General features: G+C 44.4%; 1 protein-coding gene across 5 annotated transcripts in view; it reads left to right on the top strand.

Annotated features, from left to right (window-relative positions):
• The window catches only part of LOC142588259 (uncharacterized), a 59,593-nt gene extending 43,759 nt beyond the window's left edge, over positions 1–15,834 (top strand). For 2 of the 5 annotated variants that reach the window (XM_075699827.1, XM_075699825.1), the window contains exons 16-21: positions 1,299–1,338; positions 3,608–3,707; positions 5,217–5,275; positions 9,064–9,110; positions 13,218–13,424; positions 13,862–15,834. In XM_075699827.1, coding sequence (XP_075555942.1) covers positions 1,299–1,338; positions 3,608–3,707; positions 5,217–5,275; positions 9,064–9,110; positions 13,218–13,424; positions 13,862–13,988 — 580 coding nt within the window. In that variant the 3' untranslated portion in view covers positions 13,989–15,834. Of the gene's footprint in view, positions 1–1,298; positions 1,343–3,607; positions 3,708–5,216; positions 5,276–9,063; positions 9,196–13,217; positions 13,425–13,861 lie in introns of those variants that run through there. The other 3 variants (XM_075699828.1, XR_012829695.1, XR_012829696.1) reach the window with 3 other exon arrangements.

The raw sequence follows: 15,834 nt of genomic DNA, 5'->3' as shown, positions 1-15,834 counted from the left end.
TTGATCAAATCTGCACTGAGAATGTCTTTTTTTTACTCTTTGGCTCTTTTGTCATTTAGATGCACGGAATGCCATTCTGCACTTTCCCACCAGAAAAGCAGTGTTTGTAGTAGTTTGTAGGAATAGGCAGTGCATTGCGATTCGCATCGCCCGAGCCGATACGAATCGGCGAATTGAGACGAAATGGTGTTGGGCTATGTCTACGTTTCACCATTATAATTTCATTCAGGTTAGGCCCTCTTAAAAAATTTACCTGGGAATATACTCCTTGAAAGGCAATGCACTCATTCCAATGTGTTGCTTACCTTCAAACAAAGGTGTTTCAGGGCTGCTCTTTACATTCTACAATGAAGCTGTTAAGAGCAGTTCCGCAACTTTTTTTGTGTCGCGGAGCCCTACATGCGACGGTGTATGTCGATAACAAATGCAATGCAACAGGTTTTGGAGCCCCAAATTTGATTAAAAATGCAATGATCAATGATTTTAAACTAAAAGTTACTTTATGAAAGGAAAAATTGCCATCCACCCGTATGTAGCACGAAGCTACAAAGAAAACCCACATGGGTTCCTCAGCTACAAAGCTTCATAGTGGAGGAAAAATTCATCCTGGTCCGAGACAGTTTTCTTCAACATTGAAGCTCTGTTTCTACAAAACCCAAGTGGGTTTCCTTTGTAGCTTCATGCTACATATGGGTGGAAATAAATTTTTCCTTTCGTGAACCTTCCTCCACCTTGCAGAATTCCACATAAGTGATTTGCCATAAAAGTTATTTTGCGTACATCTAATTCAAATAGACTGCTTATATGCCCAGTTTTTTTTAATCAGTAATCCGCAGTTTTTGTTTCCTGGGTCGCATCATAGAAGATCCATGTTGGAGGTCAGCTAGGAGGTCGTACAGCTGCAATGGTGAAAGCTGATGCCATGGTGCTGCAATTGCGGGGCTGTTGCTAAGACAAGCTAGCCCTAATCGTGCTTTAATGCTGCAGCTGTGTTATAGTGCGGTCATGAGCTGGCAAACAGACCCCTAGTATTTCCAAAGTTTTGAGAACTTGCTTTTGTCCATTTATAGTTTTGGTGTCTTTGACTTGTCAGTTGTCGGATTGGCGTGCATCTGTGAAGAATTCTATAAATGTCATCATGCACTAAATGATGGCCCTGTCATTCGTCAGTGACGACTTGTGCAGCATTTCAGTGCATGTGTGGATGAAATAATGCAAACTTTAGTGAGACTTGATAATTATCTTTCGTTGCAGTAAGTGTTCTTGCCCTCTCTCTCTCTCTCTCTCTCCTCTTGCAGACCCAACGTCTCTGTGGGTAAACCAGGTCCTGCCTCCAAAGTCAGTAAGCTCTTGGTCTCACTTTCTCTTCTACTTACCTCCTCTCCCCCACAACCAAGTTTACAAAAACAGCAGGATTCATTCCTCTGGGCTGCGAAAAAAACCCTCAGATATATTTTTTTTCTAACATTTCTAAAATGAAAAACCTAATTTGTTTGGTTATTGAATTTCCGCATTACAAATTTCACCATGCCCTCGCTGATGTTGATGTGGAACTGCCGTCCAGTGTGAAAACATTTTCTCAAGCCTTTTTTGGGGGAGATAAATGTTTTTCTTGGATAGTCACTAAAGGAAGTATCTTTCCTCCTCTTAGTAGGAGAACTGTCTGTGTCACATTTGGCTATCTTTACTTTCTTAATGTGTGTCATCATGCCCTTGTGTATATGTGTTTGTTCAATGGTATGTTTTTGACCACTGGAAAGATGTTGTGGTAAGCAAGAAAGGGGATGTCATGTACGCCGGACGCTGTCTTGTTGCTTTTAAAAGTTCCCTGGACAATGAAACAAACTAAAGCAGCTGAACTTTTTCTCAAGAAATGGTGCTCGCCTGTTTTTGTGAAGACCTAATTAGTTATTGGGTAACTTTTTTTGCTCTGGACTCCTCTGTTTGCCATTTCTGTTACAAGACTGCAGGTAGTACTTCATGCCCAAATATGTACAGTCGCAAGCAAAAGTTTTAGAGACCCCATCCAGCGTGAAATAAATTTTTTTGAAAACAAGGTCTTAGTTGGAGAACCCACATACACCAAAATAGTTGGTGTATGTGGGTTCTGGGTATCTTGTAACCACTACGAGAAAAAAAAAAATGGTCTGTTAGGTGACTTGTGGATGTCATTACTAGATGTCATTACTAGATGCCTCGTCATGCTGAGAACACGTAGCAATAATTGGCAACCAAGAATACAATAAAAAACGAGTGTAATTACTCACAAACAGGGTGGGGTGTGAGTCTACGTGTCGCTGTCACCCTCTGTCGTGCCGCCGCCAAGTGCCATCTAACTTAACTGCTACGTCTTCCGTCAGATGACGCGGAAGGAGGGTGCTTTGACGCACGTGTACCACCATGCACGATGGGAAGGAGGGCACTTGTCAAATACGGTACGATTAAGGTACAAAATAAGTATAATAATAAACATGAAAAACAGACCGAATAGAGCCGTATAATTAAAATTCATTCATTTAATCATTTGAACAAGCGTGTATGTTGACCTTGTCTTCTTTAGCATTGACACTTGGTTGACCCTTCTTTTTTTTATTCAGAGCTTAGTCATGCAGACTAAAGTCGTGATGCAACCCATATGTGCGTGTTCGAGTGATTCAGTACTCTGTAAAAATTCACTTGGTGCAATGGTGCTTGAAGAAATTAATTTTTCTTTTTTTGCTGATGTCTTCATACTTTACCTTGTGACTGTACATATTTGCAAAGTGTGAAGTGATAGTATCGCAGCTCACACCTGGCTTAAATTGCCACAACCATCTTTTCAGTGCAATTGCAGGTCTCTCTAAACATTGGCACGTGACAGCTCGAACCCATTTGCACTTTGAAACTGCAGGGCTATACTTCAATTGCTGTTTAAACCCAGTTTATGATCAGATTTTTGTAGCGTGCAATTCATTCGTGTTTTCTTGCTGCATTATTGTGCCAGGCAGGAGATTCCATTTAACATGAGTGCAGAGTTTTATATGTCAAATTTTGATTTAAGCATGGAAAACTTCTTGCATAGCCTGAAGTAGCGTACTTGATATTCTCAAACAAGTTATTATTAGTAGATACTTCATCAAACCAATTACTGATTCGTTACCATACTAATGTAAGTTTTTACTCAAATTACATCCCATTGTTTAACCACACCACATAGATGCATCTTTCTAACCATATCACATACATGTGCTGTAGCAAGCCAGTTTTGGAGCAGAAATAAAAGCAAATGAAGTGGAATGCTTATGCTGCAGCTAACAGTAGAGATACCCTACTCACAAATACATGCACCTGGTTTCAAGTTGCTCATGACGTTGCCGTAGCTACAAGGTAGTCATAGTGACAAGCAATTGCTGCTAGACATAAAAACAAATTATTAAAGCCAAGTTGGGTAACAGCTGCTGCTGTTTGTAGTGGTGAAATAAGATTGTGCTTCAGGTGGTCCTTTCATACTTCTTTCAAGCTTGTGGCTTGTTCTGCGCTTGTGCCAGTGGCGTGAGTGACTTCAGTGTATGTTGCTGGTGGGTGCTCTTGTCTGACTGAATGTTGGTGGCCCGTTCTTTGTTTCTAGACACCAGCAGGTGCCAGTGCAGCAGCTGGTGGAGGAACGGGAGGTCTCACGTTGAGGGAGAAGCTCAAACGAAAGATGCAGGCTGCTCTCAACAAGCAGTGTAAGTGCTCTGCATTGTTTTATTTCTTCAGCACCAATCATTCAATCTACAGGTGTCCCAGTTAATGTTAATGGAAGCCCCAAAAAGAAAAAATAAGCTTAGTACAGTAAGCTTTCTTTAAACGGCACCTCAAGGGACCAGGGAAATTGGTTCCGTTTATCAGGAGTTCGATTTACTGAAAGACAAAGCTTGAGCATGGCATGAATACAAAGCCAACCAACCATGAGGATGGTGTTCCGTTTAAGAGGCTGTTTGGTTTAAAGGGACCCTGTAACGATTTTGATGATTTTGTACAAACATACCGAGTCGTTAGAGTAGGTCCGTCTGATCATTGACGCATCTAATGTTCCGCATAAAGCGTGTAATTTATTGTAAGGTTTTAAAAATCTACATCGCGGCCGATCGCAGCGCACTGATCGGCTAAATATTCAGCCGCCCCTAAACATTTGACGTAAATGGCCTTAATGATGCTAGCATGGGATCGACAGTGCCCAGTCATCAGTAGTCCTCCACCACCAGGAGTAGTTATTGTATAGTAGAATCTCGTTAATTCATACTCTGAGGGGACCAGAAATTTATTCTAATAAAGCGAAGTTCCAACTAAAAAGGGCCCCTTTAAATATACTGCCCGATCGATTGTGCGATATGGCACACAAAACCGTGTTAACACCCACACTGGGCTCACATTGGAAAGTTCTTATCTTTCCACCATCAGCGTGTGCTAGAAAAAGCCCAGGTTCCATATAAAATACAAGTGCGATAAGAATGCACCTCGCGCGTCTTTCTGTGCGTGCGAGGGTAAACATGCGAGGGTGAACCGTGAGCTATGGAGGCGTGATGCATGCCGTGCTCCCACGTGTCCAACATTCTTTGCCATTTTTACGGCACGTGATTTAAGGTAGCTAGCGACGCATCGAAATTTCACCTTTGGTCAGGCTTGCCTGAAGAGTGGCCCATGAGAGTGAGGGCCTTTGTTCAAAATAACTGTTGCACAGTTCTTGGAGTTTGAATTTGCAGGAGTTTTTCTATTCAAATACGTAAGACTTTGCATGGACCAACAGAGCAATTCTAATCATCTTGTCAATTTGAATTAAGAAATTTCCAATTAATGAGCTTTCATTGTATAATTACTTGGCTAGTTAGATTAAGCAAATAAATAAGGTGTGTGTGTTTCAATGGGGAACTTCTGTCCTGAATAATGGTATTCGGTTTTCAGCATGCTAGTATGTGGTGTGTAATTATTTCCTGCATGCTTTACTCGTAGTGAACATGTTACAAAAAAACTACAGCGGGATTATGCAACTGCACGGCGTAACACCCGTTACCGAAAAAATAAATAACTACGCTCATTGCAACACATTCTCTGTTAGCTGGAACACCCTGCATATGTGTAGGTCTTGTGTGAGCATCTCTGAAGACATTGTTTTATGTGCTACAGCACCTCTTGCCACGTGCCTCTAACTTAATTTTTTTCTCCCCTTTTTGTTTAATTTTCTCCCCGCTTCACAGACAAGGCCGACAAGCGGGCTGAGCGTGAGAAGCAGGACAAGATTCAGCAGGAACGCTGGGTGAGCACGCTCTGAGATAACTTGTCTTATCGCTGTTTTCCTGTTCCTGGTTGAGTACAGTGTGCTATTGAATGTGCAGCAGGCTTAGTTGTACCGCTTAGCTTTAGGCCAAGTAAGTTGAACTTCAATACTCTGAAGCCAATGTCGAAATGGGGATGTGTTCATTATATTCAATAGAGTCGCCGACCGTTTATTCGGACCTCACGGGGACTGCGGAAATGTCCGAATAAACAGGTGTCCGAAAAAGCAGATTAAGAAAAAAAAAAGAAATCCTTTATTTCCGCGCACTTATTTGGGCTCTGCAGTAGGCTTGAAGATGTCGTGAGTGCGCCGTTGCACGCTGCTCCGTTTACGCACAATCAGGTAAGCCTGAATCTCGGAGAGGGTCGTACGGTCACTATAGGCGGCTGAAAGCACAGTCACTGCTTGTGCACGCTCTGCCTGCGACGGCAGCGTAGCACATGGTGCGTCATCGTCTGGCGGTGCATCAGAAACCTGACGAATGATCTCGCCGTCGTCGAGTTCTGTGCATGTCAGTACAGCAGTGTCAGCACCTGTGAAACTGCCAAATGAGACGGTGTCCGGAATCGCAATGCAACCACTGCGCAGGTCACGGCAGAGCATTTTCCGCGTCGGTAGGGAGCACATCGGAAGGCGACAAATCTTAGGCCTCCCGGCACCCGCTTGCTGGCATTCCCCAGCGCAGTCTGCGCGGGCACTGTCGGCGCCATTAGACACTTGACGCGATGTTTCCGTACGCCGCGTTGGATCACCGAAACCTCGACACAGCACACGAAGCAAACACCACCGTGCCGACACCAGTCGCACAAACGAAAAACGTCGCCTGCTCGCAGTGTCGTGCGCGAAAGAAACAAATCAGCTGCTGGATTGTCTTGACATGGCTTACTAAGCTGAAACCGGAACTGCTACTCTATCGGCTACTCTATCGAACCAGGCAGAACCGATGATGATGAGCGGGGATTTCCAGTAGCGCCACTTCGTGGGGCAGCAAGGAGGCTTCGTTCAAAACAAAAATGGCGTTCAGTAAATCGAACTATGCAACGGTCAGAGTCGGTGCATGGTGCCCTCAATCGAGTTTGAAGCACCGGCGTGTGTTTCGGGCACATTTTGACAGCGGCAAGCTGCGCATTTCTTTGTCCCAGTGAAGTTTGGCATGATAAACTGCATTGCTGGCTTGTCTTAGATTTGTTAATACATCCAAAATGTAAAATTAGGGAATTTACAATTCAAAATGGTGAGAGAGGCTCAGTTGCATGTGTAACCTCCCCTCCCCCTGGTCGCAATATGTCCAACCCTCAAAAACTTCTAGGGAGAACCCTGGATACACACTAATTTGAGATGTGTAGGATTACTATACAGTCGAACCCGATTATATCGAAATCGTTTGCATCAAGTTATCCTGTATATCGAACAATTTCTGAACACGGTATAGCTACAACGAGTATATATAGCAAAATTTATGGTTACATTGAACAAAAATATCAGCGACTCCCAATATATTGAACATCATATGGAGCAAAAGTGGCCCTGGAAGTTGGCTTTCCCTTGTTGCGGTGGGGAAACCCACCGACACGTGCCAAAAGTGGCTTAGCCCGACGGCGCGTCTCCGTCCACCTGCTCTCCCTGCCGTGACCGCGCCGCATCGAGTGAGTCGGCGACTTCCCCTGCAAAATATGATCCTGGCCCGTCCGCAGCGCTTCCTCATACAGCCAATCAGATGCTCGTGTTGCCTTGTTGTGCAAGATGCCTCACTGCTTTTCTCGTTCATTGTGTTTGTGACTTGTGGGCCTTCTCCTGTGGTGTTGCCATGATGGCTAGCGCGAAGCGGCAGGCCCATGTAGCTCGAAGCCATAAATCAAGTCGAACGCGGTAAGAAGTCTGATGTCACCACAGCGTACAAGATTCTGAGGTGCACTCTCAGCACAATCTTGGAAGAATAAAAGCGAGATTAGGTGCTAGGGCGGACAAACGACACTGTGCTCATGGCATCCGATGTGTACGCACGGCCGTGTATAAGACATTGAGGCGGCCGTGTACAAGTGGTTCATCCGAAACTGCTTCAGACGTGCCAGCGTCCGTGTGCCTTGTGATTACTCTGAAAATGCTTATGAGTGTGACGAAGCCATTGCTAGTGTCGCTGAAGCTTGGAGCGAGCTGTCAGAATTTCTGGAAGCCTTTGACGAATCGACAGTCAATGAGTTTGTGAGTGTGAATGATGGTGCCGCGACCACGGGAGAGCCGGAAAACGAAAACTACATTGCCGACATTGTACCGAGCACAAGTGAAAGCGGGCACAATGAGGAAAGCAGTGACGATCCTTTTCCCACATCCTCCGAGGCAATTGGTGCACTTGCACATGTCCAGCACTTCTGCGTGAATGTGGAAGGTTGTGGCCTCAGCTGCTCCGACTCTTAGGCAGTGAGGAGACGTGCGCGCTGTCGCAGGGCAGCAAAGTTGCCCTAGCAGGTACAGGACTATTTCATGTGAAACTAAGCTAGTTTTATCAATAAAGTGCTCTTATGTGATTTTACAATGTCCAGTTCTTTAGCAGGCTTATATCAAACTGATGGTCGTTTTTTTGCAAGTTTGGTATAACCGGGTTCAACTGTACCACTATCGGAGTTGGAAATCGGTGAGCCTCTTCCTGCAGGTGAAGGTTTGGCAAGCCAGAAATGACGAAAAATAAACAAAAGGAAGGTGGCGATGCCAGCTAGATGTTTCTGCACCGGCCTCCTGTGATGTCACAAGTTTTGGTAACATCGAATAAAGGTTTGGCGTTGTGTTAAGGAATTGCTTGTTTGCAGAATAAGGTCATGCAGCAGTATGCAGCCATTTCGTTGGTCAACTTGTTGCTGAAACCTGCAATAGTTTCACGCATGGCCCTCTGTGATTGCTACATTTTGCCCTCTGTTGCATACAATGTGATGCATTGAGATCTTGGATGCCATGGTTTTCTGTATAACGCGATTGTTCCTGCTTATATGAGCGACGTGCAGCCTCCATGAGCTTTTCTATGCAGTGTCAAAGGGCATGGTGGTCAGTCATGATTAAACTCTGTAAACACTTGCCTGAAAACGTCTAGGACGGGTAGGCGCAATAAATCTTACTTTTTCTTGAGGCTTTTGTGCTGAAACTACAGTGCATCTTCAAACCACACACCGTAGCCAGCTTGCCTTTGTTGACGCCCTCTGCTACCAGCTTTAGCAGGGGCAACGGTGTGCGAGAACAGGCTTTGGAAATAATGACAAAATAGGCATCATGTTTTGGACACCACCTATCAAAAGGTTTCTATTGTGCAATTCAGCTCAACCAATTGACCAACCCCCGTAGAAATGCTCGGCGGCTTAATCATTTGATAGTAGCATCTCTATCAAGCGAGGAGTTCGTTCAAACAGTTATATTAAGTCTTATAAATTCAACCAGTTGGACACTTGACCACTGTGGTAGCTGCTAAGCTCAATGTCGCAGGTTCTACCCCGCCGGAGCAGCCGCATTTCGATGGAGGCAAAATGCAGAAATGCTTGTGCATTTAGATTTACATGCACATAAAAGAACCCTGGATAGTGAGAATTAATCTTGAATTCCCGCACTATGGCATGCCTCATAATCGCATACTTTCGGCACATAGCGCCTCAAAATTTATTTATTTATTTCGATCAGTCGGTCGGGCACTTCGCGAGTGCCTGATCGACATACCTGTACGAACACTCGACGACACAGTCAGTTAATCTGATGCTTGCATCCCATTGTTTTCTCTGCTCCACCAGGATCGGGCTGAGGAACTGCGGGGAATGGCCCTCCGTCTTCGCCAGAGGTAGGTCCGGCGTCTTTCTCGAACTGCTCCTCCTTCGCCGAAAATCTCCCGTTGGACGGGCCCCGATCCAATGATGACAGAGATGGTAATTGTGCCCACAGCTCTGTGCCAAGTGCAGAAGCCATGCCCCCATCTCTCTGCCTGCTGCCACCACTGCTGTCATTTCACATCATCTCGTCCCCGCATTTTAGTTTATGCGTTCACTGCCGAAGGAGGGGGTAAGGGTGCATTAGAGGGCATCCTTTTAGGGGGCTCAAAATTGATGTTCTTGAAGATATCAAGGGAATCCTAAACTTTAAAAATGGTTGGCTCCTTCTTAAACTCGGCTTTCATGCGAGCCTGTTATGAGGTTCGTTAGATCTGTGCATGGATCATGGCATAGAAATATAACTTGAAGGAATGCAAGTTTGGGCATGCCAATATTGCATTTTAGCCTTTTAGCGCGCGAAAAACACAGAGGCAGTATTAAAGACATAGGTAAAGCTTTCACATCCAACCCATTTACAGTCGATATTCGATTTTTTGGACTCCCTAGGGCCTGCGAAAGCATCCGAAAAATTTCGCGATCCAAAAAAATGAATGCATGCCTTTCTCGCCCTGGAGGGCTCAAATCGCCACAGGCACTACCGCGAAAGCTCCGAATACCTGCCTGTAGACTTTAATATTAGACATGTCGGTGTTCGTACTGTGACGGAAGACAGTGGGGGCGTGCATGTATAATTAAGGTATACATATACTGCGTCCTGTGACAATTGTCCCTTTCCACTCTCGGTATGCTCCACCGCAACACTTCGCGTATGCTTCACCGCGTAGCACTGCTGTATGGAGCTGAAGCTGACTTTTGTGAACTGGCATTATTCAACGCGTGCTTTTTGAGTTTCGAAGCCAACGGCGAGTATTACAAAGATGGAGTCGGTGCCATTGCGGACAATGGCGAATTCTTTCAATGAAAAGCCTAGCACCGAACGTCAAAAGCTTAATAGCGAACGTCGAAGCAGCCAGACGTAGCATTGCTGCGGTGGTGGCTACGGCTGCAACGTGCGAGAGCGGCGGTTTGAGGTGGCGAGATAATCAAAATCGTGGTGGTGGTGGCATCGATTCATGCCGTTTCGGACCTACGGTCACAGCAAAAATCGGAGGGGAAGGTTTAGCTTCCAAAATTTTAGACGCTCTTATACACTGACTCTATGTCGTACACAATGGTGGTGCCGAGAAGCCGTCTGAATTATCAGGCATGTCCAAAAAATCTGGCATCTGGAAAATTGGTCGTTGACTGTATTTTTCACGAGCGTCACATAGCGGACAGAGTAAAAAGCTTGCGCAAGTGAATTTGCACAAACTTGATAGATTGTGATATGAACAAGCAAGAAGGAAAATAGTATTTACGGTAAAAAAACCAGCTTAAGAAATCATTGAGCCACAAGATTACGAAAACAGTCCGTATGTATTTTATACTGTTGCTGTGTTTTTTTGTGTGTTAAAAGGCTAAACATGGCGTAGAGCTTCTGACAAAAAAACTAGAGGGAACCCTGTGACTGATATCGTTAAGCTGCCGTGCGAATGACGGGGGTAGTGCATAGATTTGTATAATCTACGTGCTTGTTGCTTCGAACATTCTTGCAGCTTTTCGTTTTGTTTTTTAATGGCACACTGTCTACCACAATTTCTGAGCTACCACCTTTGTTGACAATGAGCAATTTGCAACACCACGAGGCCGTTTGAAGCTGGAAGTATGAAGTGCAGGCATATCTGCCTACGCTGTCCATCATTCCTGTGCTGGCTGAACTGCCACACTTGTAGCTCGCGTAGGCACTAGCATCAGAGTTCCTTCTATTGATTTTTGTAGGAAGCTGTACGATTCATGGCACTGCTATTTAATGTGGTTCGCGTGGCGTCAGTGCGTAGCATTGCATGCTCCTTTGCGGTCGAGTACCAAGTCCACGGCCAGCTATGTGCATGCTATGCGGAGGCTATGTCATGCGTTTGGCACGACCACCAATTCATTGGCCTGGCACGTGAACAAATTTAGTCTATTTTCACTTCAGCTCAAGTGTATTTTTTTCTGTGTTTCCAGTGCATCTTTAAAAACACATCCGCAGTGCTTGGCCATGAGCTTGATCAGACGATGGTAGTAATTGAATGAATCTTAGTAATTGAACGAACCTCATGTACAGGCGCCGACAAAAGTGGTATACTCCACGCAGCGGGAGCCGGAGCAGCGGCACACTGCATCGCGACGCCGTCTACATTGACACAAGTCAAGCGACATGCCTGCAGATAATAAAGGGCACCCATTGGCTGTCTCGATCCCAGACGCTGCCTGTAGATGGTGTTGCGATGCAGTTTGCTGTTGCTCCCGCTGCGGGGAGTATGCCACTTTTGTCGGCGCCTGTACATTATAACAAAATGTTGCAGTCGGTGAATAGTGCCTGCAACAGCTTTTGAAGCGCTCGAGACAATGCCAGTTGTGCAGAAGAGTTGTAAGTTTTGACGCATCCTCCAAAAACACCTGCTGTGTCTGCAAAACATTGTCTTGGCTAGCGGTATCTTGCAGTACACCATCATGTAGTGTGGTTACCTCATCATACTAGAATGTTTGCACAACATCCTCGTCACACTACGGTCGAGTACCATTGTGTAGTGGGCTGCACTTTTGCTCTGGAGAATCGAGGGCTGTGGTGCTGGTAGCAGAGTGAAAAGCCGTGTGTGAATGATTTCCAGACTTTTAAGGCCCGGTCATTCCTAATTATGCACTTCTGTCGCTGTCATATCAAAAAGAAGGCATAGAGAAGATTGTGTGCATGCTAGTAGCTGAAAGATATATTCAATTTTCGTGTGCTCGTGTGGTCGTGTTTTTCATGGCTGGAACTGACCTCCGAACACCTGCTTGGCAGGATACATAGGTTAAGCAATTGAAGACAAACGTCAATGTAATTTAGATAGCCTAGGCATCATGATCTATATAGGAAGATTTATCAAAGGGAACATTTGGGCATTGATCAGACTAGCATGACAGCTACAAAGGAGATGCGTACAAGTTATATAGTGCAACATAGTAATAACAGTCACAACAACAAAGAAAATGTCTTTATATATCCACATGTATGTTGTAAGTGTACATTTATTGCATGCTGATAGTGAAAAAAAAATTTTAATTGACTTCCATGTTCATTTCATGTAATATGCCGTGTTCACTGGTGATATAGATTCATGTTCACTATATGGAGCTTCATCTGTAGTTAGGAGAGATTCACAGTGGGGGAAAAAAGCCACTCAAGTCTTGGAAATTGAAACTGATAGTGCTGGGTTTTTTGATGGGTCAGAAGGAATTTTGTCTGGGTGGCTGGGAAGTAGTAAGAAATACCATATGTCGAGAAAATCAGCAGGATATAATTAGTCAATTCATTAGATCTACATCAACACACATTTGCATACCTCACATATCTACTTATTTGATCAACGCATCTCTTGGCCATTGCAAGTCATTGGCAACTTGCTTTGGCAGAGGTTCCTGGCCTTTCCTATATATTGCTTACAGTGTTTGTACCCACACGTTCCCCCTTATACTGATAATTCAGCAGTCATGTTGGTGCCCTTAACAGGATACTAGGAAAAGTACTAAGTCAAGCTGAATTGAAAGATTAAGCTTCTGTAAGTGAGAAAATGGTGAAAATGGGAAACCCTGAGTGGTGCTGCCTAGTAGCTTGGACTGCCGTAGCTGCCACATGACATCAGTACTGGCCGATTCACAGAGAGCCACAAAGAGCCAGGTCATGTGGGCGTCAGTGTCAACTCGGGCAATTTTTTGCTGTGGGAGATTTAAATTGAGGATCAGTAGCTGGAACTTCAGTGGCAATTGTCTACATAACGAAGTTCTATATATTGTAACACAGGAGGTGATGATAGACTGCCAGATGAATAGTCTATTGACCTAACTCTGCTTGATATTTTCCGTCAGTGTCCCTTCAACTTTCAGGGAGTTCTGTTAAGCTTCTTTCATTTTATGGAGTAAACTGGAGGTTGCTGCAGTTGGAGTGCATATGATGCTGCTTTCACTGCGAGCCTGTGTCCACGGGCTGACTTAGTTTTTGCGATGCTGCCACCTAGGGAACGGGAGAAGAGGCACAAGGAAAGGGACGACTATGACTACGAACCCGATGGAAGCCGAGACGGCCGTGACGGCTACTCCAGTCGCTCTGGCAGCCGCTCGCGAAGCCAAAGTCTAAGCCCTGAACCCCGCCCCCCAGGCGAGTCGTCATACGTGCCCACCCCTCCAGAGCACACAAGAAATCCAGCTTACTACTCACGACGAAGGTGGGTGGAAGTCGTGGATCTGTGGTGACTGTAGATTTTTATTTGGAGCACTGCCTCTCCAGTAGTACGGTGCACCTTTATAAGGAACACCCACTTAGTATAAGACTTAGTATAAGATTGCAGCTGCAAGAGGCATATAGTTGTCATCTACAGCATATTTTAATGTTTACATGACAGCCTAATGCATCCTATTGTACTTTCTTTTGTGACAGTGCAGAAATGTTCAAGTTGTGGCTTTATTGCAAGCTAGGTTGCGACCATATTGTATAGTCTGATAATGATGCAGACAAAGCGAGATAGCCATTAATATGTGAGCTAAGAGAGCGATAAAGATTTGGTTGCAATCTAGGAAGTGGACGTAAGCATTATTAGGTCAATGGCGATGTTCTTTATTTTTAACTCCTAAAACAGTAAATTTCATATTGCTTCTAATCTAGTTGCGGTTACTATCTGTCCAGAAGCCGATCAAGGTCACGGTCTCCACCGCAAGATTACTACCGGTCACGACCACCGACAACATCGTCATCGTCGTGGTCATCGTCCAAGGCATTGGTAGACTACTGAGGTGTCTTCGAAAGGCGCTCAACTGGGATTAGCGCAGCTTTGGCTCCTAGCCTTGCAGGACCGAGAAGATGTGGACTGAGATGAATTTTGTGAAGTGAACTGACTGAGTGACCCTGTGTTGCCAGTGGGGGTGGGGTCGGGTAGGGGGTGGAAGGGGGAGAATAACCGAGCACCATCACAGAAATAGTGTTAAGAAAGAAATGCTTTGTGATGGGGACGTCATACGAGCTGTGCTAATGTGTGCTAGAGAACTTTTGGCCCGTGAGTGCTTCAAATCTTTTTTTCCCCCTTATTGCCCCTGTTCTCTTGCCACTATGCGAAAACTGCATGTTGATGAGCAGCAACTAATTAGTTGAAAAGTAGCACATTGGAAAAACCAAAGGATGTGACACTAGAGCTATGGGGTAATTGTTGTGAATTGGTCCCGCCTCTCAGCCGCATTGTGCAGCCATGTAATGTAATCGATTCAATCTTAAGCTATTTGGGAAATGTGTTTTTCACAGCTGGTTTTTTTCAGGTTCAGTGCTACGTTTGAATCACCTCTGGCAGCATTTCTTTTCTCCGCTGCATTTAAAACTGGAGTTAAAGCTTTTCCTTAATTCTTCTACTAATAGACGTGTATGTACCAGCTGTTTCTGTGTGCTTGCCTGGATTTACTTAAAAGGCCTCAATGAAATTTTTGGTCTACAAGATTTGTTGTGCATTTGTACGAAGAGCAGCTAGAAAGTGCCATCCTGACTCACCGGTGTATGTGTAAATAGAAAAATTTGAACTCTAGGCTTAACTTTTTTCTTTTGTATGGTGTCAGACAGCTGTGTCAACAAACTTTTGCCCTTGATTAATGAAATGAACTCCACAATTTCTTGCCAGATTTAATGGTGTGGAAATCACATTGGACATTCCCTTCCAGATTCAGTGGGCAACAACGCAGTCAGATATGAAAATTTTTCTGCTTTGGTTGTATACGTTTAGGTTATGTATTCTGCTACCGCTTGGTGTGTGCAGACAGCATAAGCGTCTTTTTGTCAGTCTGGCTTTTCCTGATGCACATATTCCGTTCTCGTTGCTTAATAAAGTTCCTCCCCTTACGCAACCTTTTTTTTTATGCTCCTTATTTTAGCGACTGTTACATGATTACTGCAGAGACTTGCAAACGCATATGGCAACAGGCAAAATTAAGGGTTAATAAAATGCACACAACTGTCAGTTGCGTATAGTACTAGTAATCGTCGATATGATGGAGCCTGTAAAATTGTCACTTTGTTATATCGAAATATTGTTATATAGAATTTGACGGTTTATGCAAATAAGTACAGTTGGCAGCAGATATCTATTTACATGGAATGGACCGTAAGATTTTACGACATATCAGGCAATTTGCAAACATTAATATATATTTCAAAAGGATTTACTTTTGTTGTATTTGAGAGTCTGAAACCAAATATACGGTTTCATGCCATGTAAACGATATCTTCACATCAGCAGTACGAAGCGAAACCTGTGAAGCTTTCGCGTCCTCTCCGTCGCTGCAGCTGATAGTGTTGCCCACGATGGCACGACACTACCATTAAGAGCGCAGGCAAAGGGGAGCAAACGCATCTCTGAAACTAATTTGCTTAAAAGGCCTCAATGAAATTTTTGGTCTACAAGAAGATTTGTGCATTTGTATGAAGAGCAGCTAGAAAGTGCCACCCCGACTCACCGGTGTATGTGTGATACCATGCTCCGTAAGTTAAAAAGTTTGAACTCTAGGCTTAACTTTTTTTCTTTTGTATGATGTCAGACAGCTGTGTCAGCAAACTTTTGCCCTTGATTAATAAAGTGAACTCCACAATTTATTGCCAGA

Source organism: Dermacentor variabilis, chromosome 7 (assembly GCF_050947875.1).
Source record: "Dermacentor variabilis isolate Ectoservices chromosome 7, ASM5094787v1, whole genome shotgun sequence".
Taxonomy (NCBI): domain Eukaryota; kingdom Metazoa; phylum Arthropoda; class Arachnida; order Ixodida; family Ixodidae; genus Dermacentor; species Dermacentor variabilis.
Note: the sequence above shows the minus strand (reverse complement) of the source record. Positions and strands in the feature narration are given on the sequence as shown.